Source organism: Apis laboriosa, unplaced genomic scaffold (assembly GCF_014066325.1).
Source record: "Apis laboriosa isolate Shangri-la unplaced genomic scaffold, ASM1406632v1 scaffold16_cov148, whole genome shotgun sequence".
NCBI classification, from domain to species: Eukaryota; Metazoa; Arthropoda; class Insecta; order Hymenoptera; family Apidae; genus Apis; species Apis laboriosa.
The window spans coordinates 2,897,775-2,923,434 of NW_025222129.1; the positions used below are offsets into that span (position 1 = coordinate 2,897,775).

General features: G+C 37.0%; 1 protein-coding gene across 6 annotated transcripts in view; it reads right to left on the reverse strand.

The window, feature by feature from the left end:
* Positions 1–25,660, reverse strand: part of LOC122711335 (ankyrin repeat and fibronectin type-III domain-containing protein 1) — a 105,823-nt gene that overhangs the window by 25,371 nt on the left and 54,792 nt on the right. For 4 of the 6 annotated variants that reach the window (XM_043930026.1, XM_043930029.1, XM_043930025.1 and 1 more), the window contains 4 exons: positions 20,519–20,673; positions 20,248–20,367; positions 19,341–19,527; positions 13,637–13,893 (listed from right to left, as the gene is read on the reverse strand). In XM_043930026.1, the coding sequence (XP_043785961.1) occupies positions 13,637–13,893; positions 19,341–19,527; positions 20,248–20,367; positions 20,519–20,673 (719 nt within the window). Of the gene's footprint in view, positions 1–4,278; positions 4,464–9,473; positions 10,776–13,636; positions 13,894–19,340; positions 19,528–20,247; positions 20,368–20,518; positions 20,674–25,660 lie in introns of those variants that run through there. The other 2 variants (XM_043930030.1, XM_043930033.1) reach the window with 2 other exon arrangements.

Consider the following 25,660-nt stretch of genomic DNA (forward strand, 5'->3'; position numbering starts at 1 on the left):
ATAGGATCGAATCCCAAATAGAAAAAAAAAATCAATGTAAACACGTCGCCATTATTTTCGTAAATCTTGGGAAATCCGCGGGAAAAGAATGGACGACGATTCTCAATTGTTTTCCAATATCTCGTTTCTTTCTGCTAACGCTCTTAAAAACATCGATGAATCCCAATTCCAAAGCAATTTCAAAGCAGCCCGAGTGATCGAAAATGAAACGAAATGGATCCGAAATAAATAATTCACCGTTCTACTTTCATCACTGTGAATTTAATTAAAACTTCTTATTACGTTTTATAAATTTTATGATAGGCTCTTATGATTTTATCGAGGTATCGTCGTCGAAGAAGGCAAAGCCTCTACCATCGTTAATTACCGCGGAATCTAATTATACCATAAGTATCATTAAATTCAACGATTTCAGTGAGAAAACTTTTAACTCTGGGAGCGTCCCCCATTTTCTACGATAATTAATCTATCGGCAAAATATTTTTTTGTCCAAAATGTTTATCAACGATCTCACACGAAAAGCGATCGATCTCTCGCAATTAATTCGCAAATTCCATTTAATGATCCCTTCAATCGCGATAGTTGGAAATATCTCGAGTATGAATGAATTGTAGGCCGAATTGATGAAACGAGATAAATCTCGATATAAGTGATTTCGATTTCTACTCAATCGCCAGAAAACCACTCTCCTTACGATCGAAGACGACCAAGTTTATCCGGGAAATTCTGAATGGATAACACGGTGAATAAACGAGGGATCGTTAGAGAATCGTGAAAGACAAAAGGAAAGAGGATGGAGATGAAGAATGTACGAGAGAGAGAGAGAGAGAGAACAATAATGCAACGAAAGAGGATGGTTTATTCTCGCATAGTTAGACGCGTGCTTTGTGCAGTTAGACCATCACAACCTCTTCCAAGTGTTAATATTTTTAGCGTGAAATACGCGCGTGGATTTTGAAAAATTCTCACGCGAGGGAACGCAATGGAATAAACGAATTAGCAAAATAACATTAGTTACACGTAGACGAGAATTCGTCTCTTTAAAATTTTAAAGGGTGCGCACTGTGAAAAAATTATCGGACCGATAAAAGCTTCGTATAAAATACGTTTCTTGCGTAAATACGCATATATATACGATATTTGTATCGTTAATTCCTGACAGAATATATGTATATATATATATATCTTTTTATTGAAAAAAGGACGATTTGTAATTTAATTTCGGAAAACCGCAATATTTTCATGGAAATTTGAAAATTTCGTGAAATAAACATTCCTTGTTAAAATTTCGCGCATGTTGCAAAACAAAAACAGATAGACAACAAATAATCGATGCAGCAGTATAAAATATCCTACGAAATTTAAACACGCTTTCGTTCACGGTACTCGAGGATCAACAATAAATTATTACTTGGAAAAAAATGAACAATCTAAATCCAATTTTTTCTTGGAGAAAAAACAAAAAATGAATGAAATCCGATTTATCTAACGAAACTTGCAATTTACAAAACAAAACTGTGTTTACACAGTGATAATAACTCGGCCAATGGTTGCAAATAATAGGATTGTACAAGATATAAAAATAAGAACAACTGTCATTTCAGATACATTTTCACGTTAGCTCCTCGCTAACGTTTATTTCCATTTTCATTAGATTCTTCAACGAAGAATTCTTGCATCCTATTTGCATCGATAATTGACCAGGAAAAACAGTTTCGTTGCCTATAATAGCTTCCACCTCGTCGACGAAAATCCATAAATCTTTCATCTCGTGTCTTAATAGGAGAGATTCGCTTCTATTTTAACCCTGTTTCGAAGAAATCCTCTCCGATTTTCGTGAAATTTTAAAGGGGAACGATGTTAAACGACGTTAAACGAGGCGAAAATCTCGGGGCGAGGCGTTGAGATAATGTCGATTTTCATTCACCAGGATGGATATACATTTCCAATGAATGTTACCTTCGACACGTTTCGAATTAATATTGGCCACAGAGACAGGTTTACGTGAAATCGAATGGTTTACGTTTGGAAACGTTTACGTTGCAGGCCACGAACCGCATATCAGACGATTCTCTGTTGCGTATTTCCAGCTGATTATATACACCGATTTCATGCGTCAACGATGCAACGGTGCCCGTATATCGAAACGCGTGTATTAGATTCGGTGTTTGAATTGGCGTCGGTTCATCTGTCAGGAGCAGAGAATAACGCGGGAACACGAGGGATCGCGAGAACAAACTAGGCTTGTGACGTGTAATTTTAAGATCGAAACAAGTCCATTTACCGGACAAACATTTGCCTTCCGATGTCCGAAGGATTTGTGAAAATTCCAATTCGATTTCCCTCGTTCGAGATTTAAATTTAACTTTTTTTATACGAAAAATTTTGTTCACTCGTGATCCTTTTTTAAGCTGTAATCCCTTGCTCAAAAAAATTGGTGGAAAATATTTCGAAATTTCCCGCAAAATGTACGCGCGACAAGTTTAAAACGACGATGAATAGTTGAAAGTGAATTTTTGTATAATATCCGTTTTTTTTCTTTTTTCTTTTTTTTTTTTTTTTTACACAACACGTTCCGACATCTGATAAACGATTCCAAAGTCGGCATTAGAGAGGCGACGTGCACTCGTTATTAAACGTAGGTGTGTCCACACGTGGCCTGGTCGATAAAGCTTCTGCGGCTATTCGTTTCCGCGCTGTCGATTACAAAATACATCGTACATCAAGCAAATTTAGCGCATGCGATCCTGTCCGTGCATCTGTTACGTACCATATCCTTCCTACTCTGTTCAACGTTTATCGCGCTCGAATTAAATCACGATCTTTAAGAGACGTTGTTGCGTTCGACGATCCAAATGTTTCGTTCGAGATTCGTGAAAAATTTAATCAACCTCGGCTCACCCGAATCGTTAATCGAGATTCGCCGCTCCGATCCCAATCGTTTTTTACGCCTCTAGCTCTTTTCTTTTTTCGCCAGTAGCCGAGTTTACAACAACAGGCAGTTAGTATGTAAGTACGTTCTTTCGAGCTCTGATACATCTGGTTGAAATACCGGCGACAAGCTGGGTCGAAGCGCAAAAAAGAAAGAAAAAAACACGATCGAACGTGGATTAAATTCTTGATTAATCTACTCTGAGTTATTATTCCTCTTGAAATTGGGTCAAACAGTGTTTCGTAGAAATGTTTTAGAGAGGAATGGAAGATATCGTCGTACTTAGTAAAATTCTTTTTCTTCGATTCTTTCTCTCGCGTGAAATATCGGCTCGGTTGAAATGGCTGTCGATCGAAAATGGTGATCGAACGTTTCCAAGAATATATTGCGCTCGTAATGACGCAGCGACCAGGGACCACGTAATGCATCTTTATGCGAGTGCAGTCTTGATTCACGCGCGTTATGTAGTTATTATCATGCCGGCCTATACTCGGCACAATGAAGTCCTTCACGGACAGAGTCGTTCTCCGCTGTCGTTCTCTCTTATGACATTCCATGTCCATATCGTATACGTATTCCCGTCATTCTTTTACACTTCATTCGTTCGACCAACGTATTTTCACCGACCGAAAAGAAAAAAAAAAAAAAAAAATATATATTTCTACGAATTCAATCGAGAAATCGCTACTCGATCGAACATACACTTTCATCAACCCGATATCGCATATACTTGTTTCTTCCGTTCTATAAATTACACGCTATTCTTGCCATCTTAACTACGATCATTTTATACGCCTAATAAATTATCAGTCGGTTTCAAGCCGATTGGCAACGCGATCTGAAATATTTATGAACATCTAAGACGAGATCTAAGACGTGATCAGAAAATTGTTCAACATTGAATCATTCTCATCGTAAGAAATAAAAATTTTGAAGGCGAGGGGAGGATTAAAAGAACGACTATATTATATCGATTAAAATTAATCTGTCCTGGCAATAATGCAATTTAATCCAAGTTGATCCAGTCATCGGAATTCGGTTCACGAAGCCGTGGAAAATTTGCATTCAGTTTTCGCCTTCCCGTGACGTGATCATGATTCATCTTCATTCCTCAACTTCTCCTACATCTTCCCTCCCTCCCTTTTTTTCTTTTTTTATTTCCAACGATAATTTCATCTTTCCTTTTAAACCTTTTAAATCCCAAACTTTAACAATCGAATTTAATCTCCTTCTAATTCCCCCCTACCAAAATTTTTATAACTTCGATCGTCTTACGATTACTCATCGTTTCGCAAATTTCAGTTAAAAAAACCTTAAAAAAAAAAAAAAAAAATGCTTCCACTCACCGATTCTCGATCACCCTTTCGCTTCCTCGCGCTGTTCGAATATCGATCTATATACTTATTTACCCGATTATCATCATTTTCACTTTTTCCTCATTTTCACTTTCCCTCGCCGCAAATTTCGCGAAACTTAACACTCGTTCAAATCACCGAGAAGAATATCGAGAACCTCTTCGGTCGAGAAAGAGGAACACGAGCGAATGTACCGGAAGATAGATCCTTACGACACCGGAGAAGGACACCGACTGAAAGGAAGGCTTGCAACAGATGCATAGTACTGTTGGGCATCTGGGCATGACATCGGGGCAGGTGAGTTCGAATTTCGTTGAGGCTCAGGGCCGTACACCTCATTGCGAGCGAAAGAAAAAAAAAAAAAAAAAAGAAGATGCTATTGCAAATATGTTGTTCAACGTATCATTAAACGTGAGTTTATATATGCCTTCATTTCGATTCTGTTTAAAAATCGTTAAAAATATATTGTTTACCGATAAAAAGGACAAATATCTTGGCTATTAGAATTCCACGATTAATTCGATGGGTAATTCAATGAATTATCGGTTTATTTTATATCGTTAAAAATACATCTCCGATACCCCATATCCTTAAAAATATATTTCCAATAGATGGTGAATCGCATTGGGGGAAGCTAAGAATTATCTCGATAACGATAGGGGAGAGGGGGAGTTTAAAAGAAAAAGAATCGTATAATATATCTTCGTATGAAGCGAAGCGAAGTTCGATAAAGGATTAAAAAGAAATTGGCAATTTTGAAAACTTATACGTTGCCAGACTGAGAAAACTGTGGTGGATGATGGTCGAGAGAAGGACGATCGGAAGGAGGGTGATAAAGGAACGGTGTCCTGAAGTGACACCTGCTTTTCGGTCTACCATTTATATAGGGAGGCCTGTCCAAAGTTTCCAACCAACTTTCCATTCTTCGGTTTATCTTCGTTACTATCTATCGGGGGTATAACAACGGTCGAAGGTTGTTAAGAAGTTGCTATACTATACCCCTTGGGAGCTATATCGTAGCCAAGATCTATAGCCGCGTAGATCGCGAAATAAAAGTTCCCGCTGTGAATACCAGTTGTACGCGTGTTTTTACAAACTTCCATTTCTCCTACGAACACGGGAATCGGCAAGTTTTCCAATAGCCTATAACGTTCCCGGAATATGCCCCTGGAACCAATCAAAATTTCTGTAAACGAGACAACAGTTACGTTCGAAATCAAGTCCAATTCCGAGGATAAATATTTACTCTCATCCTGGCCGTTTGCCCATGGTTTTCAATGGAATATTATATTATTTCGTGAAAAATTTAAACGAAATAAAATTGATATCGATCGGGGAAAAATTGCGTATTCATTAATATTATTGAATCAAATTTTCAGGAGATATTGTAATTTTGGATTTAATTTTTTTTTTTTTTTTCAATTAACCAATCCTACATTTTATTTATGATATTTTATATTTTATATGTATTTTATATAGTTTATATACGCGCAAGTCGTCGAGTCGAATGGGATAAAATAATAAGAATAATAACAATAATGATATGTATAACGAAACGGTTCGGTTTAGGACACCCGGTATATCGATACCTGTATTACAGGTGCCGCCCTTTTCCGGACTGTTTTTCTCCAAGTGTGTGACAGGAAGAAGGGTGAACGGTAATGTTCTCGTAACGGATAGTTTCATACTACCCAACCGTACGTGGGGTAATTTGATGCAGAATTTACAACGCGCGGTGGATAAAAAGATTATGAAGAGAGAGAGAATACGCAATCGGATCTCTCCGGTGATCCATAAATATATCGCGGTCATATATCCACCGTGATAGTACCATCATGTTGGTACCGCAATTAGGCCATCGATAATATTAAACTCTCAAAGATCCATTAATGACGAGAAAAATTTTAATGGCATAATAATACATCATTGACGTATCAAATGGTGTACTCGAGACGCGTAGATATCAGTTCCATAATTTCAGATAACATTAACGGAATTTAACTCCCTTGAAATGGTTCATTTATAGTAAACTGATCTTACAGTATTAAGATACTATATTGCATAATTTGTGAGCCACGTTCTCACAAAGAGCTATGTGTATTTTATTGAGGGGGGAGGGTAAAAATGTGGCTATCAAATTGAATTACGCTTGTTTATTTATTTCGATGAATTATCGAGGGGGATATAAGCTATCGTTATATTTAAAAGAAAAATCGGTAAATCTACGCTTGAATTTATGATCGTAGTTGATATTATCGGGAGAAAGAAGCAACGACGTTGAACGTTTAAATGATAAAGTTGCAAGTTAAATATCATTTTTTAAAGCACTCATTGTTTACCAGATTTTAAAATAAATCTGTACGTTTCCGTGTCGTATAGAATTTTTTCCTTTATTATTCCTTTCATTTTTAATTTCATTTTTGGTAACGTAACATCTGCATCGATTAAAAGTCACTGAGGATCGTATTCTTAAAGTACTGCAGAGTATTTATCGATAATCAGATGCTTAAGCATCTCTTCTCAAGGTTGTTAAAAGAATTGAATGACCATAGATTTTTCTATAAGGTTTGAAGAATTGTCAGAATAAGTAATAACATCTATTCTTTCTTCGATTTTAACATTCTATATTCTTATCTTGGTAAATTGTTCCTGATCTATTCGACAATTACAAACTTTCTGTAAAGGTCCTCCTTACGATTCTAACTATTTCTCTGGACAATGTTCATCTTGAATCAATGGTGGAAACCTTTCATTCCATTCCATCTAGAATTACATCTGCAATGACGAAGTTGAAGTTTGGAATAATTTTCACATCTGATTTAACGATTCTGCCATGAAGAGAATTCTCTTGATGTTCTGCTACGCATTATAAACAACATTATTTTTCCAAGAAAGAAGTCTGTCATTAAAGATATTGCAGTAGCATTGTGAAAAGATGCCAAAAGACGTAATAAAAAGTGTAAAGTTTACGAAGCAGCGATGCGAAATAAAAAGAGGATTTCAGAAATGAAAAAAGAAAAAATGCAAAAAAAAAAAAAAAAAAAATATTTCGTTGGAAAGTTCACGAAAAAAGATAACATGCAACAAGGAAAAATGAAATTTTTATAACTGAAAATATACGTAATAGAAATTTCTTCAAATTTCTAATGTATTTACCAGAAGAATTTACTAGAAGTAGCAGCTTTCGGTAAAGTAAAGCGCGAATGTGAAAATATATCAAAATGTACGTAAACTTTACATAGATAGTGTATACAAGAAGGAAGAAGGAAATAGTATATTCTTCAAGAAGAATATTCCTCGAGTTCCAGTCGTAAAAATCGTTGCGTAGAAATAGTGATTCTTTCGCAGGAACGACAATTGTCGAAATAGCGCATCAGTCGCTTCATGTTTTTATCGTGGCATCATGGCTATCAAGAAGGTATGCAATCGCGTACTTTCGCATCCATATTTACGCCCTCAACCGCTTTTTATTTTCTCAACGAGGAAACGTTGATTTTAGAATTTAAAATTAAGGAATAGATTGAAGCGCGAGAAGAGAGAATATCGTGCTACTAAAAATTCAATATGCGAGGAGATAAGATCACCCACAACAAACTTTACTGCATATTTATCTTTCCGGACATGTCCGTTATGAGAAACGGAGAAAAAGTTTTGACAAATGGCAAATGAGAAAACAATTTTTAAAATGCAAAAATTTAATCAATCTTCTTCCTTTCGTTCTAATTTTAATAAAATAATAATACGTAAGAATCGTTCTACGACGATTGAAAAGAAAATCATCATTAGTGAAAAAAAAAAAAAAAAAAAAAAATACTCCAAAGTGAATAACCAATCAAAGCACCAAAAAAAGAATAAATTTCTCTAGTTCGTTTTCTAGTGTAAACAACGTAACCCTGATCTCTTTCCTCGCGATTCGCCGAACGAGAACCCATTTCCCACGCATGATCGTCCCCATGAAAAATAAGATTCTCCTACGCGCTACATCGTGTACACGTTTCCGGAACGGACGTTAACGCATTTACACTCGAACGTTTTCGCTGATAAAAATTATGTCCTTGTGTTTTTCCAAGTCTTCAAAAGTTCTTTAAAAGAGGAATAATCCACACTCACTGACTTTTTTTTAATTTCGATCGAGGAAAAGAATAAATTTTCAAACCGTTTATCAATATCGAAGCCAATGATTCTTTTAAAGCCCTTTTAGCATTATTTCTTCAGATTCTTTTTGGAAAATTCATTTAATTAATCGCGAGAATCCCTTTAACGCGAATATTTTTATTCTGTGAGAATAGGTTCACATTTTTATAGAAAATTTATCATTTGTAAAAAATACCAATTAGCAATTAAATTTCTTTCTGATTATGTGATTATTTTTAATTGTAAGTTGCACGATACGATACAAACGTTTGAACGATTCTATTGTTGCGAATGAAAATATTCCATAATTGAATACGCTCTCGATGAATCGCTACAAAAGAATGAGATAAAACAGAAATAATTACTTTGAAAGTATAAAACAAGGAAGCTAAATCACGCACAAAAATTTAGAACTTTGATTATTTAAAATTTCGTTGAAAAAAATACAAAAAGTGAATAGAGATTTTATAGACATCTTTAATTTTAATGTATCTCTTGAATATATTTTTAATGCCTAGAGAAATCTAATTCTAATTTATAAAAAGTTTACAAAAATTTTCATCTCGTTTGTTCGTCATTAAATATTTATAATTTGTATCGATTACACTCATACTCTATGCACATGATATCTATTTTTACAATACTTTATTAAAATTCATAGTTTATAATCAATAATATCACAATAGAATTTTGTAATCCATTTTTCGTACACTCGATTCACCCATTGAATTTTTTCGAAAATTTCTTATTTTTAAAATTTTTTAATTTAATAATCATTAAAAAAGTTTATAGAACTTTCTATTCAAAAATGTTTTTAGACCATAAAGAAATCAAATTTCATCGAAAAATTTAAAAAATTATAATTAAAAATTACAATTTTACTTCTTTACTCCTTTATTACCAAGTGACCCATGTATATATTTAAAAAAAAAGAAAAAAAAAAGAAAAATAAAAATAACTTATATTTAAAATTTAGAATAATAAATAGATACATTTGCATTATTTTTTAAAAAATAGTGCGAAAGAAACGGATGATAAAAATCAACACATACCCTAGTCTCGCATCCAGGTTATGGCACCGAGTACGTTTCCATCAAGAGTAAAAGCCAGATCTCACGGTTTCCAATGATTTAGAAAAAATGGAGGAAGCCACTAGTTACGCGAAAATTTCTTGCCAAAAACTTGCCGGTCGAACGAGACGGTCGCGTCGTTGCACCAAATGCAGAAACCGGTTCTGCTCTTCTCACTCGAGGATGAGGCAAGGTCCTCCACCTTTTGCACCGTGTGTCCCTCAAAGATCCACTCCGTTCATTTTCGTCGCGTCCAAGTGACGCTTTCGATATCTTGCGAAACGATATTGTTTCTTTTTCGACCGCATCCTGCGGTGATCCCACCTTTTTTCCACTATTCGATCCACGCTAGCCACGTTAACTTCCACGGCTTATTTATTTCGATACGAATTTTATGGCGTTTCTTTTAGAACGATATCAGTCTCCTACGAGTATTTCTTTTCGAAGAAAAATTCTAACGATGTTAATATATCTCACGTCCCACGCCAACCCATCGAACGACGCAATTAACGTAACGATTCTTTTAATCCTTTGTGATTGATTATTTAAACGATTTTAACGATCTGGATTCTCGATCGAGTATCAAATATGCATTTGTCACAAATTATAGAGAAAATTTGGAGAAGGTATCGAGTCACGGAGTATCAACGATATTTATGTAATTATGTGTAGGATTTGAGCAAGAACTTGGCACGATAGAATTACTATAGAGATTCAATTACTAAAGTAATCCTTTTGAAACACAAATTAGACTCAGAGTTACGGTGGCAGCTTTTCAACGGTGACAAATAGGGGAAACCGAAGTAAGTTTTAAAGTGTCAGCTTACGAAATTTCGAGGAAGAGCAACGAGCACGTTACACGAAGCCGCACAATCTCCTTGTGTCGTCTCGAAAGACTATCGTGTTTTCTAAAATCGATCGTGTTACCAAAGGTCGGTTAAATTACCGAGAAGTTTTGATTTGTAGAGGTTAAATGTTTAATCACACGCTTTCCACTGATTTTACCGTTGCTCCATTATTCTCATTATTTATATTTCTAACGAAATGTTTTCTAACGAAATTGAATCCGAAAATGATTCAACGTCCAAGAAACACAATCTTTTGTTCGCAACGTCTTTCGAGATTTCGACGCCACGCACTGCACCATGGGTAACGCGATTTTAAATCTTAAAGATGATCGATTATAAACCGTTTTTAGAAAGATTTAGAAAGTATTATCGGATTCCAAGGGATCGCGCACCAGGTCACCGGTACACACCGGCTGTCGTCGATGAATCACCGAGATTCTCGTGTGGTGGGACAAGAATAAATTTTCACAGAAACAACCAAGCACGCGAACAATCGTAGACTGAGAGCCTCTTTAGGCAAGCGACTCAGAGTAGCCAACCGCGTGACCAGACATAAGGACGTAAACAAAGCGTGAAAGATGATTGGCCGAGGCAGTGGCTGACTATTCAGGTATGTTAGATTGTCCTTTGCTCTACGTTTATCGTGAATTATCGAGAATTTAAACATATTTTTAACAAAACACTTTATGAACACTTAACACTTTGTGCACAAGTTGTCTCTTTAAAAACAGTTTAAAAAAACTCGAACAATCACCAGTGTTGAAAATAATTTCTAAAGTCCCATTCCAAATCAAAAACTTCGATATTATTATTCACACATTCACAATTTTTCAATAATTTTTCAATATTTTTCGATATTATATAACTCAATAAATTAAATTCAGATTCAATTTAATTAAAATCCATAATAATTCCTATCCAACGTGAAGTAATCGCGCAATATTCAAGTGGACGCCGTCTTCCTTCACTTTCACTTTATTGTTTACACGGTCGATGTCCAGTTAGGTTCTCGGCCATGATCGTACACACCGGTACACACTTATTACGAGCCTGTGTGCCACGTGCCGTGGAGAAAATTCGCGAAAGCGACGCGAGTGGAGGCGCTTCGGTTCGGAGGCGTTCACTGACGGGAATCGCAGGTTAAACAGGGTCTGCCAGGTAGTCGGAGGCGCGCACCAACGTTGGAATCTCATGTTACGTGCTACAATAGCCGAGAACACGTGAAAGGCCCCCCGGATGTCACGAAATTCACGAGGCTCGTGCACCTTTCTTAGCGGGAGCGTTGCTCCCTTGATGGCGAGGTGGGGGACGACTAACCGGTTCTCTTCTTCACACATCCTCGAGTCACTACTAAACGGGCCTAACCATTGGTCGAGGCCAGACCAAGTCTCAGGGGCGTATCTAATGTTGGTTTCCAGTAGCGATCAACCAGGAAGTTGGGCTGATTAGAAAGAGGATATTGATAAACTACGTGGGAGAGATAATTGTTGCACAATGCGCAGAATCATGGATGATTTTAAAATTCTCTGTGTTATCTTGTTTTTCTTGCACAATAATTTAGTAACAATATTTATGAATTCAGGATTATTGGCGGATTTATGTTTCTTATGATCTTTGAATTTTTCGCTCTGTTGATTTAATAAACAAATGGAGAAATTTCAAACAGATTTTATACTCTATTATTTCTAACAATGCAATGAAAAGCGATTGTTACATTTTGTTTCTCTGTTGCAAAAAAAAAAAAAAAAAAGAAACGATAATATTTTCGATTATTCGACATTCAGTTGAACTTTTTGTAACTTTATCTTTAAAGATCCAAACCGAATTTTTGAAATTTTAGTGGATTTTGCAAAAATTGGTGTCGATTGTGTAGGTTCCTTTTACAACAATGACATCGAAAAGCATTTTTTTTATTGCTCTAAAACAAAATTAATCAAGTTTCGATACGCTTACTATCCAGTCAAAAGTGAATCGAACGAAAAATTGAATTTTCATCTCTCTTGTATTAAATAGATTCGTTAAATGCACAAAATTATTGCACGCAAGGGAGATAAGTACAGAATGTTCATTGCCTCTGTGTGTGCCGAAACGAGATAATAACAGTGGCGGTTCTGCAGTTCCATTTCGAACTAACGGTATTTCTCACAGGCCGGAAATTATTCATCGCGAAATTGTTCCTCGAGGACACCGCTGTTTACTCTCTAAAATCGAACTTTCGCGACAGTGCAGTTATTCAACATATATATATAACTATTATTACAAACTGAACGATTATTGTCTTTCCTATCGAGACTCATTTGATCTAATCTTGCACAAATGATCGTTGAATCTAGATTCCTCGAGAAAAACGAAACTTGAAAAACGAATTTTTAATCTCTGAAACAAAAAATTTTTGATCCTTCGATCTTTCGTTAAAAAGTGGGATAAATAAGTTACGATTAATTCATACAATTTACCGTTTTCATTAAAACACTCGCAGGCTTTTACTAGTTAGAAGACGCAATGCCAGACTAATTGGAATAATTGCGCAAGTTAATCGAACTTCCCGAACGACGACCGAGGAAGAATGTAACTTCCGACGAAGCTTCGCTTCAACTATCATGCGAAAGGCATCCAAAGTTTTCAACTAACGTTGTTTGCTACGACGTCCTATCTCGATAATTGACGTTTCACGTTGGCTCGGATTTCATGTAGACTGTTGCGACGGAACGAACCGATCATACAGGGATATAACTTAACATGCTCGTGAACGTAGAAAATAAGAAATTCCATTATCGATTAAATTGAAAAAAAAAGAAGAAAAAAAAAAAAAAAGAAAGAAAAAGATTCGAACGTGAAATCATATTTTCAAAGAAAAAAAAAAAAAAAAAAATTCTCGGTATAAATCAAATTAAAAGAAAATTTCCAAAGAGTATCGCCCGATTTCTATCATACGCTATTTCAATATTTCAACTTTTTTTTTCTCAGAAAATAAATCACCAAGAAGGGCACAAAGGAGGCAAGATACCCAGATCCTTTCTTTACCTCAAAATAAAATACATTCTGTAATGTTCATCGACGATGATGACTCTTTCTCTTTCTCTCTCTCTCTCTCTTTTCCTCTCTCTCTTTTGCACGCGAAAATTGATGATAAGACTTTCTCCACTCTATTGGAATAAATCTTCAAAGGGAATGGAAGTCGTACACCGATTCTCTCTGCCCTTTTCGATGTACAAAGGAGACGATCGATCAATTTTAAATTTCGATTCGAATCCCTGTGAAAAATCGGGGAAGCAATAGGAAAGATGAGACACTCACCCAACACCGCACGGTGACCTTTCACCCTTCTTCCAATATTAGGCGAGACGAGGCTGAGTCTGTCGCCTCTGGCGCCTAACAGAGGACTTGGACTCCTTCTCGGTGGTGGTTGATCAGCGAAAAGCCCATAGCTGCTCCCAGCGTTCACCGTATTGCTGCCATTGATAGTTCCCACCCCTCCAGCGATGTTCCACTCTGCCACACTGTCGATCGAGCTACTTCTCGGAAGGCAGGAACTGGTCGTGCTGCAGTCTCGTCTGTTGATCAAAATTTTCGGCTAATTCTTGCGGTACGCTTTCGTTCCATTAATTGCACGAAATCGAGATTGATGGATACATTCGAGAAGACGATGATTTCGTTGCAAGATTTTGTTACGAGAATCGATGTCGAACGATTTAAATATTTTCGAAAAATTAAATACGTTCGAAAGTAGAATTTTTTCATCATTAAGAAAAAATATTTATATCTCAATAAATTGCTTAAAATTTATATATGATATTAATAATTCTCCATCACCCGAGGTTACATTGATAAATCAGTTTGCACGCTATTTAGGAGATCGATATATTAAATTTACCGAAGTTTCCCGAACAGACTTGGGCACTTAATCTTCACCCTATGCTTTCCTCGTTTAAAACTACCCCTCTGCCATTGTAACCTTTAACACGCTATTAGGTCCATATTACAACACGTGCCCTAGCTAACACGAAACCTTTAACCGTTGTTTGCTCAAAATTGCGCTAGGCCAATAATATTAATTCCGTGCAATCAACTATATGTCGCTATTCTCGTGTTTTTTTTTTTTTTTTTTTTTTTTTTTTTTTTTTTTTTTTTTTTTTTTTGTATATATATATTTCCAAGAGAATCAACTTCTCGACATTTATCAGCCCCCGCTTTAACGTCACATTAAAGTTGATAAAATCCTTCCTACGTTATCATCTTTGCCCTTTCGATTCAACATCCCTTCTAAGATTGTATCCTACGCGCATCCACTAAGTTTACCCTTCATTGAAAACTTTGAAAATTCGGAAATAAAACGATCTTGGAGTCAAAAATGTCCTTTTGATGTCGTTTCAATTTTATATATATATCTGGAACCACGCCACTAATTAAAAAAAAATTAATAACGCAATCTCTTTCGAAAAGAATTTCTCTTATCTGACATTGATCGTTGAAACGCATAATTCTTATAATAAAATTTTACGCGGAAGATCGTTTAATATCTGAGATTTTTATTAATGAGAATTCTTCGTTGTACCAAAAATAGTATATACGACAAAGAATACGTAAAAAAAAAAAAACTTCCTAGCCGCGATTATAGGTTCTTTTTTCATATTTTATTCTCTTTATTATCGCATTTCTTTTTTAATTCAAGCAAGAAGAAACGAAAGGACGAAAGATCAGTAATGTTGATAATCGAAGAAAAAACTGATTTGAATTCTTGACAAGTTATTTCTATTTCTGATCGATTTTTCTATCAAAATTTCTTCCCTTAACGTAAGCTAACCGATCTTTGGGAATCGCTGTAACGATTCTACATTTTTGCGAGTAGCATTTAGCGAAATATCGCTCGCAACGAAAATGAAAGATAAATGAGACGTACGAAAAAGTGCATTATAAAAAAAAAAAAAAGAAAAAAAGCGTATAAAGCTTTTGAATATCCTTTATAAAACTTTTTTATTTTCAATTCCTTTGACAAATCTTGCTATAGCGCTACGAATTTTTCCAATATGGAACACAAAGGAACAGATCCACATGATTCTCTCTTGAAAAAAGATATTGATAAAATAAGAAATCCACTTTTAATATCTCATCCCTTTTGCGAGGAAACGAATGATTAAAGAGCTCCGCTGCTGTCTGCTTTGAGCATGGCGACAACCGACGCTAATTAATTCTGACTTCTTGAAAAGGAGCCGGAATCCTCTCCGTTTTTAATCTTGATTAACCCTCGAAAAAAACTTAGAATCACGTACGATATTCGATCAGATCGACCTTCTAAATTACAAACTTCTCGCCGAACTTTGTTCCCATTTATCCGCCTTATCCTCGAAGTGACCAACTCCCAAGCTGAACCACCCTTCTCAACAATCTTTATTTCGCGTCCTCTTTTCGGGACGAAAAAACTGGATTTCCAATCTCCCTCGATGCCGCGTCGATGAGATATCGGCGATCCTCCACCTCGCCCCTCCAATTATAAAATAAGCGACCCGTTTTTCAATTTTCTCCTTCTCCTTCTCCTTTACTGAGTGGAAGAAAATATTACACGGATTAGCAAACGAGAGAATGGGAAAATGGGGACGGAAAATTGCAGTGATGCCATTAAAATCCCCGAGTTGTCTCCCGCTCTATTTTTCTCTTCGCACACGTTCCCTTCGATATTTTCATCGGAGCATTTGTGGCCGCGAGATTTCCTCGCGTTCCACAATTACCCCTAACGCAAATTACACGGTACGATGGTTTAAAATTACCTAGCCGGCCTGCCGCTGTTTCCGAATCACGGGGTTACTTTAATTCTCGTTACTCTCCCGCGAAGGGAAAAACAACTCCGGCTCTCCCGTTCCACGGCCATGATTCACGATAATTTGCCCGACCTTCGCACGCATACGCACGTGTAATGAGCGCGTTAAGACCGCTCGTTAACCCGATCAAAAAGGAGGCGACCCAGCCTTTTCTCGCTCTGACGGGTTAATCATTGATCACGGTCGATCATCATTCGAAAGGGAGAGGAATGCTCGAAAGTGTCGAAATTATCGTTGGAAGAGGATAATGGAATGGGGAAAATCAATCGTCCGCTCCTCGTTCCCCGAAAAAGAAAAATAAATGATAAAATAAAATGATAAAAAGCATATAAAGTAAAAGTATATAAAGTAAAATAAAAAGTATATAAAGTATTCTGAATTTACGTCCGATTGGGTTGTACGATAAATTGAACGAGTTTTAATTAAAAAAACATACGTGGATAAGGTATGATCCAACTATTACGTTTGATTTATTCGTATGACGGAATAACATAAGTTTTCATTGGATCGTGTGCTTGTTCCGGAGGAAAAACTATAAATAATTTTTAACACCAGAAAGCAGAAGGGAAGATAATTGCTTTTTCTCTTGGCTGGGGGGATAAGGTTTCAGACTTGATGGCCGAGGAAAGGTCAGACACACGAGAAGATAACATCGTAATAAAAAAAAAAAGAACAAAAAAGAAAACTACTCAACTGATTTAAATCCTACTATACGTTTCCCTTTAAACAGTCGATCGAAACAGCAGGTTTAAGATTGAAATCGTTCTTTTTTTTTTTTTCTTTTTTTTAGAGAAAATTGGAAAGAATGAATGAACTATTTCTAAAGAAAAGAATTTCGTAAAATTGATCAGTTTCAATAATTTCTATTGCTGGATCTCGAGTTAGAAACAACTTGGATGATGGCGAAAGGCAGGAAAAGGAGGAAGAGGAAGACGAAGTGGAAATGGTGAAATAGTGGCCAGACACGAAAGTGAATCCGATATAGACTTATCGTCCGGCTATAATTTACTTTTACATTCGTCGACTTTTTATCGAGTTGTGTATCACAATAAATAAATGTATACAAGATTGTACAAGATTTATTCAATGAAAGAAACAAATTTTGATAAAGAATCATAAATAATCAAAAAAATATAATTTTTCATAATAATAGTGAAGAAGCACGAATCCTTGGAAACAATAACTTTCCAGTATTCTAATAAATCCATCCCACTTTTAAAAGGAACATCGAATAACTTTTTCACAATTCTACTTTCAGCGAGCATGAAAGAAGAAGAAGAAGAAGAAGAAAAAGAATAGCAACAACAAAACCGCACGGAATTACAGGAAAAACTGAAACGTACATAAATTCTACTTTATTTCATCGCTAGATTCACGAAACAAACGATCAAAACGTTGAAATTCTATCGTAAATTGGAGAGGGAGGGGAGCTGGAGGCGATATAAACACGCCTCCTTCCGTAAAACGTTAATATTTTCGAATGAACACGTGAAAATATCGCGTGCTGTGTTGTGTTTCCTCGAAGTCTGGCCGTCTCCATTCGTCGAAAACCGGGTCGCATCCATTTGCAAATTGAACTTCCACGTCCTCGCGAGTAAAGCACACGTTCGGCTCAGAGGTTTGAACCCTTTGTGCCGAATACGATACAGGAGATACATTGCCTCTCAAAAGTTTGTGAACGCTTATTAATTCTATAGAATTCGTGCGATATATATATATTAAATGATAGCTTTCACGATAATTCATCGTGTTAAATTGTCAAAAATATAACGAATATATATTCTAATAGTATTGAATAAATTAAAAAACTTGGACGGACAAGTTTCAAAATCTAAAAAAAATTTACAGAAAATTTTACAATTATAAAAGTACATAATGGATACATAGTAAATAAGAAGAAAATATAGATTTTTTTAAAAGTATTATTAACAAATTATTAAAATTCGACCTGTAACGCTCCAAAAGAAAAACTTGACAAAATCGAACGGAATTTCTCGAAAAAACAGTTACAAAGAATCAAGAAAGTGTCCACACACTTTTCAGAGTATATATCGTTCGACCTCGATGTTTCCTCCACCAGCTGTCACGCGATAGATCTTCGTTCCCGTTTCGAAGCCACTCGTGAACTCGATGAAAGTGCGGATTTTAAAATAATGTCTATCGATCGATGGATAGAGGGAGGTGTACAGGTCGATGCGTTTCAACCCCGAGATAATGCCACTTTGCCGCTGGAATAGGGAGGAGGAGGAGGGTGGCGAGACGTCGAGCCTTTGTAATTTCACCGGAGAGAAAGGGCTTTTTCCCTTTTCTCCCCGCGAGGAAAAGCTGTTGTTTCGTACAGGGGGAGGGGGATGATTTCTTCCCGTAAGAACCGAGATTCTCCCCCCTCCTTCGATGAGAGATAACGATGATTTGTCGAGAGATACGGCCCAATCCCAGACTAAAGGTGGGAGATATCGTTCGAGTTAAGTTTTGGACGAGCTCGTTTGTACGGTGTCTCGCGATAAGGATATGGTTGTCCCGATCGCTTTCCGCTTAATTTGGTTAATGCGACGAGAAACGAGTTTTACTCGAGTGATATCGGCGGCTTTATTTTTAACGCCACGCCACGCCACGTCTGGAAAAAAAGTGAAATTCTCCCGGTGGATGTGATAAATGATTATCTCTGGAACGCGTCTCGTTTAACGTATTTAGAGACGTATATTATAAAGTTGAGATTCAAATTTGCCTGCGGAATAGCGGAATGCTTGAAACACTAGGTAACACTAAGTTAATCGCAATTGAAGGTTTTACGGGCCTATTAAATTAACGCGAGTCGGCGAGACGGTTTACGGATGTAAATCGGAATTGAACGAAACCGATAATTCGTCGATACAAATATGAGATATTGTCTCGAGCTCGAATTAATTTCGAATGATCGTACAAAGCCAAACATCGTCGAGGTCGAAATATCGCGTTCGATGTTGCGAGAAAAGTAAATAACTCGTTAATAATTTGTTGCGAAACAAGTTTCGATGAGAATTCGCCTTTGATCGGGATCGTTTTCTTTCGATTTCTGCGAGAAATTTTCTTTTTTTCTTTCTTCTTCTTCTTTTTTTTTTAATCTTGCCCTCGAATCGATGGAGGGATCCATCCCCTTTCTCCCCTCGTATTTTAAGAATCTGATGGTCGATTTCGTGACATACCTTTCCCAGGAGAGCCTTCGTGGAATTTCATCGCTCGGAATGAAGCTTGGCCTTTGGTTCAAGAGCCTCGCCAATCTGGTCAAAGGTTGAGAACCACCGATACTGGAGGTACTCAGCCTCCCGCTTCTTGTCGAGTGTTCCTTCGAGGATTCTCTGGTTGGTGGGCCGGAGTCCGAGACGCGACGTTCTTTAAATAAAAGTAAAGAGAGAGAGAGAGAGAGAGAGAGAGAGAGAGAGAGAGAGAGAGAGAGAGAGAGAGAGAGAGACAAAAAAATGAAGTATGCATAAGAGAAAGGGGAATGAAAAAAATAAGACACACTCTGAGAAACTTCTCTCCTTATTTTCACATATTTGTTTGTAAATACAAACAGAATACTTTTAACGAGACTTGAAAAAATTATTGAAATGAAGAAAAAGTTGTTAAGAATCAATCTTTTGTTTATCGGGATCGGATTTTTCTATTATTTACCATTAAATTCTATCGTAGAGAAAAGGGGATAAAAGTAATTGGGCAAAGTGTCGATAAAAACCTAATCCATTAGCTGCCATCGTATAAATTTCATATTCCTCCGAATAAAATTATCTATAGTTAAATGAGAGGAGTGGAAAAAAAAAAAAAAGAAAACATTTATCATCAACCTTCTTTACGGAATAAAATTTACGGATATAACAATAACCTAAACTATCTCCGTTTATAAAATAGAAAAGTGGAAACTCGTTTTCTGTTAAAAAAAAAAAAACTCTCGAAAGATTCAAAACGGTTGTCGCGCACAATATCATACGTTTTCAAAAATCGAGAAAAGTATAGAAGAAAAGGAAAAAAAAAAAAAAAACTCTTCCATCCAATCCGCGAATTGGAATCAAGCGTATCGATTCATCGACTTTTCCTTCGCGGATAAACCCTTACCTATCGTTTCGTCCGTGAAGGATATCCTCGGCGCGAGCAACCTGCAATGGGAGGCTGTACTTCCACGTTTCGTCGAACTTCCACCGTCCACGGGTGGAACGGATAAACCAGTTGATGCAGCTGTAATCGAGGTTATCGAAGTGGTCGCACGCTCGCAAATGAAACGAGGATAGGACCGTAGAGGGATACGACGGACGGAGGGGATTAATTTAAAAAGAAGGGAAGAAAGGAAGGAAAGGGTAACTTGGGGGGATCTTATTTATCAACGTACCATTATTAACGTAACGAGCATCGATCTGCGCCTGAAGGATACTCAAACCGGGCGCTACTATGGCTGGCAAAGTTCTGGAACGTAGGAGGGGGGCAGGGCGTCCCCCAGGACCTCGCGCACCTCTGCCTTCCGTTTTGCATTCTACCGTCGGGATGCTGGAACCAAGCAAACGATATTATTATACCATTCGCTTAATCTATCCTATCGACGAATGGAATATCAATGAACATTCTCCCTCGAGATTTCGAAGATATTAATTGTTCTACTTGTAGATCTGTGTACAGTTCTTCATCCGTAGCGAGAAATTTGAATTTGTTTATGATTTTGGTGTTCGGTTTCGAGTTTCGAGTTTCAATATTCGGGGTGTGATATTATTTATTCGTTGATAATGCCACCAATACGATAATACGGAAATATTAGAAGGAACTTTTTCTCTCGAGAGATATTAACAGTTTCTGTTTTTGAGGGGTTGAAATTTCGAACCAAGTTACTTTGAGCGATAACTTTATTTCAAATGCTCGAATTTATTCCGGTTGCTATTATGGTTGATCCGCTTTTCATGTATCTCGGCAGTTAGACGCTAGTAATAAATTATTCGAGCAAGTTATTCTTGAACCGTTGAAATTTTATTCCTGAAGCATATTTCCATAAGAATTTAAACGTGAAATGTTTCGATAAAAATGATTTTGAGACAGATTTGAAGAGGGAAATACTTGAGAGTTTCTTTTTCTTCTTTCTTTTCTTCAACGAGTTATTTATTTTTATTTATTAAATAAGTCTAATTTTTTTTTTTTTTTTTTTTTTTTCTTTCTCTCTGAATCGCATCCACGCTCGGAATTACGGAGAGAATGTCTGCAATTCTATAGAGATTTGTCACGAGGGAAGAGAATAAAGATCGGGAACAGGAATCTCTTTTTCTTCCCCGTGTCGTGTAATAAGAGCAGAACGATCGAAGAAGAAAGCAGAGTGGCAAGAAGCCGAGGTAAACCTTGGAACGAGGAAAGGAAGTCGGTGTCACTGAGATCAGGATTACGGATCCTGGCTCGCAGGAAGTTCATCTACCGGTCGAGCACTTTGTCTCTCCGCTGGACCCGCTGGACTTCCTTTTATCCTCTCTCGATAATTAACGTCGGTTCGTGTACGAGAGCGAAAAAACGGTTGCTTGGTGGTATAACAATGCGCCCTTCGTGCTGTCTCGTGGTCGAGTAAGGGTTTATTAAAAAAAAAAAAAAAAAAAGAACAAAATATCAAATCTAAATCGAGAATACGATGACCGCAATATTAATTTTTATCGAATCAGCGATGTCGAATCATTGAAAATGTTTTATCGTGTTTTACTTTCTCGATTAAGAAAAAAAAGAAACGAAACAAATTTGTTATCGAAGAAAAATGCGTTATTTGGCGCGATAAAGAGGATTATTTACTAGGAGAGAAGAGAATAATATAGCAGCGAAGTTCAGAAGTTCGGAGATAACAAGACGATCAAATTGCGGAAAACAACTTATTGACACAATCGCCACCCTTTCATCTCCCATACCGTCTACTTTCAAACTGGGTCACATTCTGCATTCAATTAAAACTTGAAAATTATTAAAGGGAAGATTAACCACCATATCTAAAACAAATTTTACCCTTAAAACGTGCGTACTTAATAGATTTAAAAAAAAAAAAAACTATTCTCAGCTTTTCGAAGAAAGAAATGTTCGTTCCTTTCGCTTTCCTTTTTTTTTTTTTTTTTCTTAAAGATGCCAGACCAATATTTGAAAAAAATGAGCTGTTCCCGAGGAAGATGTAAACTCTCGAGATCGTATCTCCTGTCTCGAGGGTCTGGCCTTAAATCCGTATCAAAAACAAAAGTCATCCTGAAAAATGGAAAGGGAGCAAAATTTCACCAATTCGAAAACTCGCGCGAACAGATGTAAAAATATTTGTTGGAACAACAAGCGAACAGAGCCCCCCCTAAGAAGAAAGGAACGTTTCTCTCGAAACGAACACCGATTTGAAATACGTATTTCTTTTTATAGGGAAATCCTAATAGAAGAGTTACGAGAAATCGTGCATGGTCTCTTTTAAAAAAGATCTATTTGAGAATTTCGCATAATCTTTCGAGAAAACCAATTCGAGGGGATAATTAAGAATTACATTGGAGAGCGTTTTTCTCTGTGAAAAGATGTATGTATACCGTTATTCGACTTCTCGAAGCTGTTTGATTAAATTTCAAAATTGTTTAACGCTGAAAAGTAAATCTCCCTTTCAAAACTTGGCGCGTATACACTTCTCGCCAAACTTCCGCTCGAAAGCTTTCAGAAATTTCCAAGAGAGGATGTTTTCGAACTCGTTGTTGGCCGAATCCAGCAATCCCGGTTGACCGGGATATTTTGAGAACGTAGCGCGCGCAGCTTTTCAAACTTAAAGGATCTCAGCCTCGATAGTTTCCCCTGTCAGGCGCACGAGCCCCCAAAGGACTCAACATTAAATCACTGCACACTGTTCCACCACCGCGGATTTCAATATCATCCCCTCCAATTTCTTTCTTCTGGCAACGTTTCATTTCGCGATAATTCAACGATCAAAATATACGCGATATATTCCAAACAATCGCTTCCTCCTCCTCCTCCTCTTCTTCTTTTCCTTTTTCAATTAATTGCGAACCGATAGGAAAGGAAATTCGAGGGAAAATTTTTAGAAAGATCGAGAGAAACGTTTCCTCCGCAATTTCGGAAAATCATCGGGAAATCGAAAGGATTCCATCGTTGAAATTCGTTCGAACTGAAACAATAAACGTCACGTCGGAATGAAAAGAGTAAAAAAAAAAAAAAAAAAGAAAAGAAAAGAGAAAAGAAAAAAAGAAAGGGGGAAGAAGAGGCAGCAGAGGCGTTGAACGTTTATTTCGTGGAGCGGTCTTTCGAATCGACGCGTTTCGACTCGACTCTTTGTTTTTTCCGCTTCGAAACCCGCCTATCTTTCACGCTCTCGCTCGAAACGATAATAGAAACCGAATATCGCGAAGCGATATTGTTCTTTGGTAAGAAGATTCCTCTCGAACGAAGCAAAAGGAAATTGCGACCAATATGTCTGCCTAAGCGTCTTGCTCGTCTTCTTCGTATATACGTATATACCTTTAACAAGACACTCGTTCTTAGTTTAATCCTGTTACAATTCTTAGTTTTTCTTTCTTACACGTGGAAATCGTGCTGGAAAAAGGTAAAATTTTTCCTCGTTATTTTTTCATTAAAAATTATTCTTCCCTATATACGATAAAATTCGTTAAATCGTTAAAGGAAACCGTTTTTTCTTTATAACACAATTTTTTATAAGACAATTAACGATATCGAAAGATCTCTTGATAAAATTCAATGATAATAGAATTACAAATTATACATACGAGAAACAACCGAATTGGACGGAAAATTTATTAACTCGTTTCACATTGTGCGTGAAAATAATTTGATAACGAAAACTCGGATATTCGATCTGTTCGATGCTCATGGTCGGCCTCGCCAGAGAGAGAGAGAGAGAGAGAGAGAATGCGAATTAATGCGACGTACGTAATTAAATGTAATTAACGCGACGATGTCGAGTTCCGGATGCACCGGTGTAAATTAGTCGATTAATCTTTTCGTTCTCGTTCCGGGATTAATATTGTGACGCGTTCGGTGTTGAGGAAAAAGGAAAGGGGGGAGGGGAGAAAAGTAGCTTCGTGGAGGGAAACCGTGGAGGGAATGAATTTTTAATCAAGAATACGAGTGGCCGTGGAAGAGGGGTTTACTAAAGGCAGCCGGCCGTTTGTTTGCTGCCTTTTCTCATTAAAATGTCGCATGGCTTGCTCGAATAACGACTACTAACGACGCAATTAGACCACAAAAAATTTGCGTTAATTACATCAGATAAGGGGGGGGGGGAAGGAAGGGAAAAGTTAAGGATTTCTTATTAAGGAGGAGCTTTTGCATGCTCGATTAGAAATGGTTTCCTCGTTTAATTGATCAACAAAGATATTCCTTTTCCGCGAAACAAGATTATCAGCCGCGCTGATAATACGTTTAACGAAATCCTCGAAAAAGGGAAAATTTTATTCTACTACTCGTTCAAGGTCAAAACCTTTGTCGCTTTTATGCTTGAAGAGAGAATCTTCATAGAACGGGAAGAAAATATTCCATTCTTCCGTATAAGGAAGGAATTATTTCTTCCTTCCTTATCGTCGAGAGGACAATACCCTGTGCGTATATGGTATATCTGATTCGCGTCCATTGCCATTTGCAAATGTTTCACAACCGTTTCGACAACTGTCTTCCCTTTTTTTACGAGTTCATTTTACGATCGGTAAACCTTGGCACGAAAAATATCTTTGTTGTATCACCGGCGAAATTACCGGCGAACGTTTGCTTATACCTCCCACACTAATATGTGGATCGTGGATCGTGGAAATAAAAGTCAGGAGGAGCATTCACCGCGATGTCGAAGAAACGATGCTCGATCGTCTCGGGAGGAAATAAAATTTCCTCCTCACAGTTGTTCGCCCTCGAACGACCGATTCCGAGTTTCGGTTCAAGGGCAAGCATCGATCCTATATTTCGACCACGATTCTCGACGGAGGAAACAGTTTTCTCGTCTCGAAACAATTTTCGAGATTATAGATCGAATCGTTTCGACCGATTGATTTTTTTTTTTCTTCCCTCTTTGTTCTCTCTTTTAAGAAAAATATTACGTCCAATTACTCTTGCAAATCGGCTTTCTCGTAAAACGAAAATTTATACAGCCATCTCTCGGAGAGACGAAGAGGGCGTATACTTTACCCTCGTTGCTTTCGTTGCAGAGTAAAAAGCACCGAGCATTATGGATATAAGAGGGCACGGTTTTACGTTCGAGGTGTCGCAGCGGTACCAGCGACTAAGTAAGAGCGGCTAAGAGTAAAAATTTTCGTTTCAAAGGTATAAGATTCTCAACTGCGCGTTTCAACGGCCGTTCTTATCGGCTGGTCCAAAATTCATTGGCTTGGAAAAGTGTTTTGTAGAAATTATCTTCTTCTTCTTCTAGCGTCTTTCCGCTACTTTTTTCCCCGATTCCTTTTTTGGATATTTTTAGAATAATCGCGAAATCTCTTTCTTTAATTTCCACGTTACTTTTATTTATATTTATTTTAAG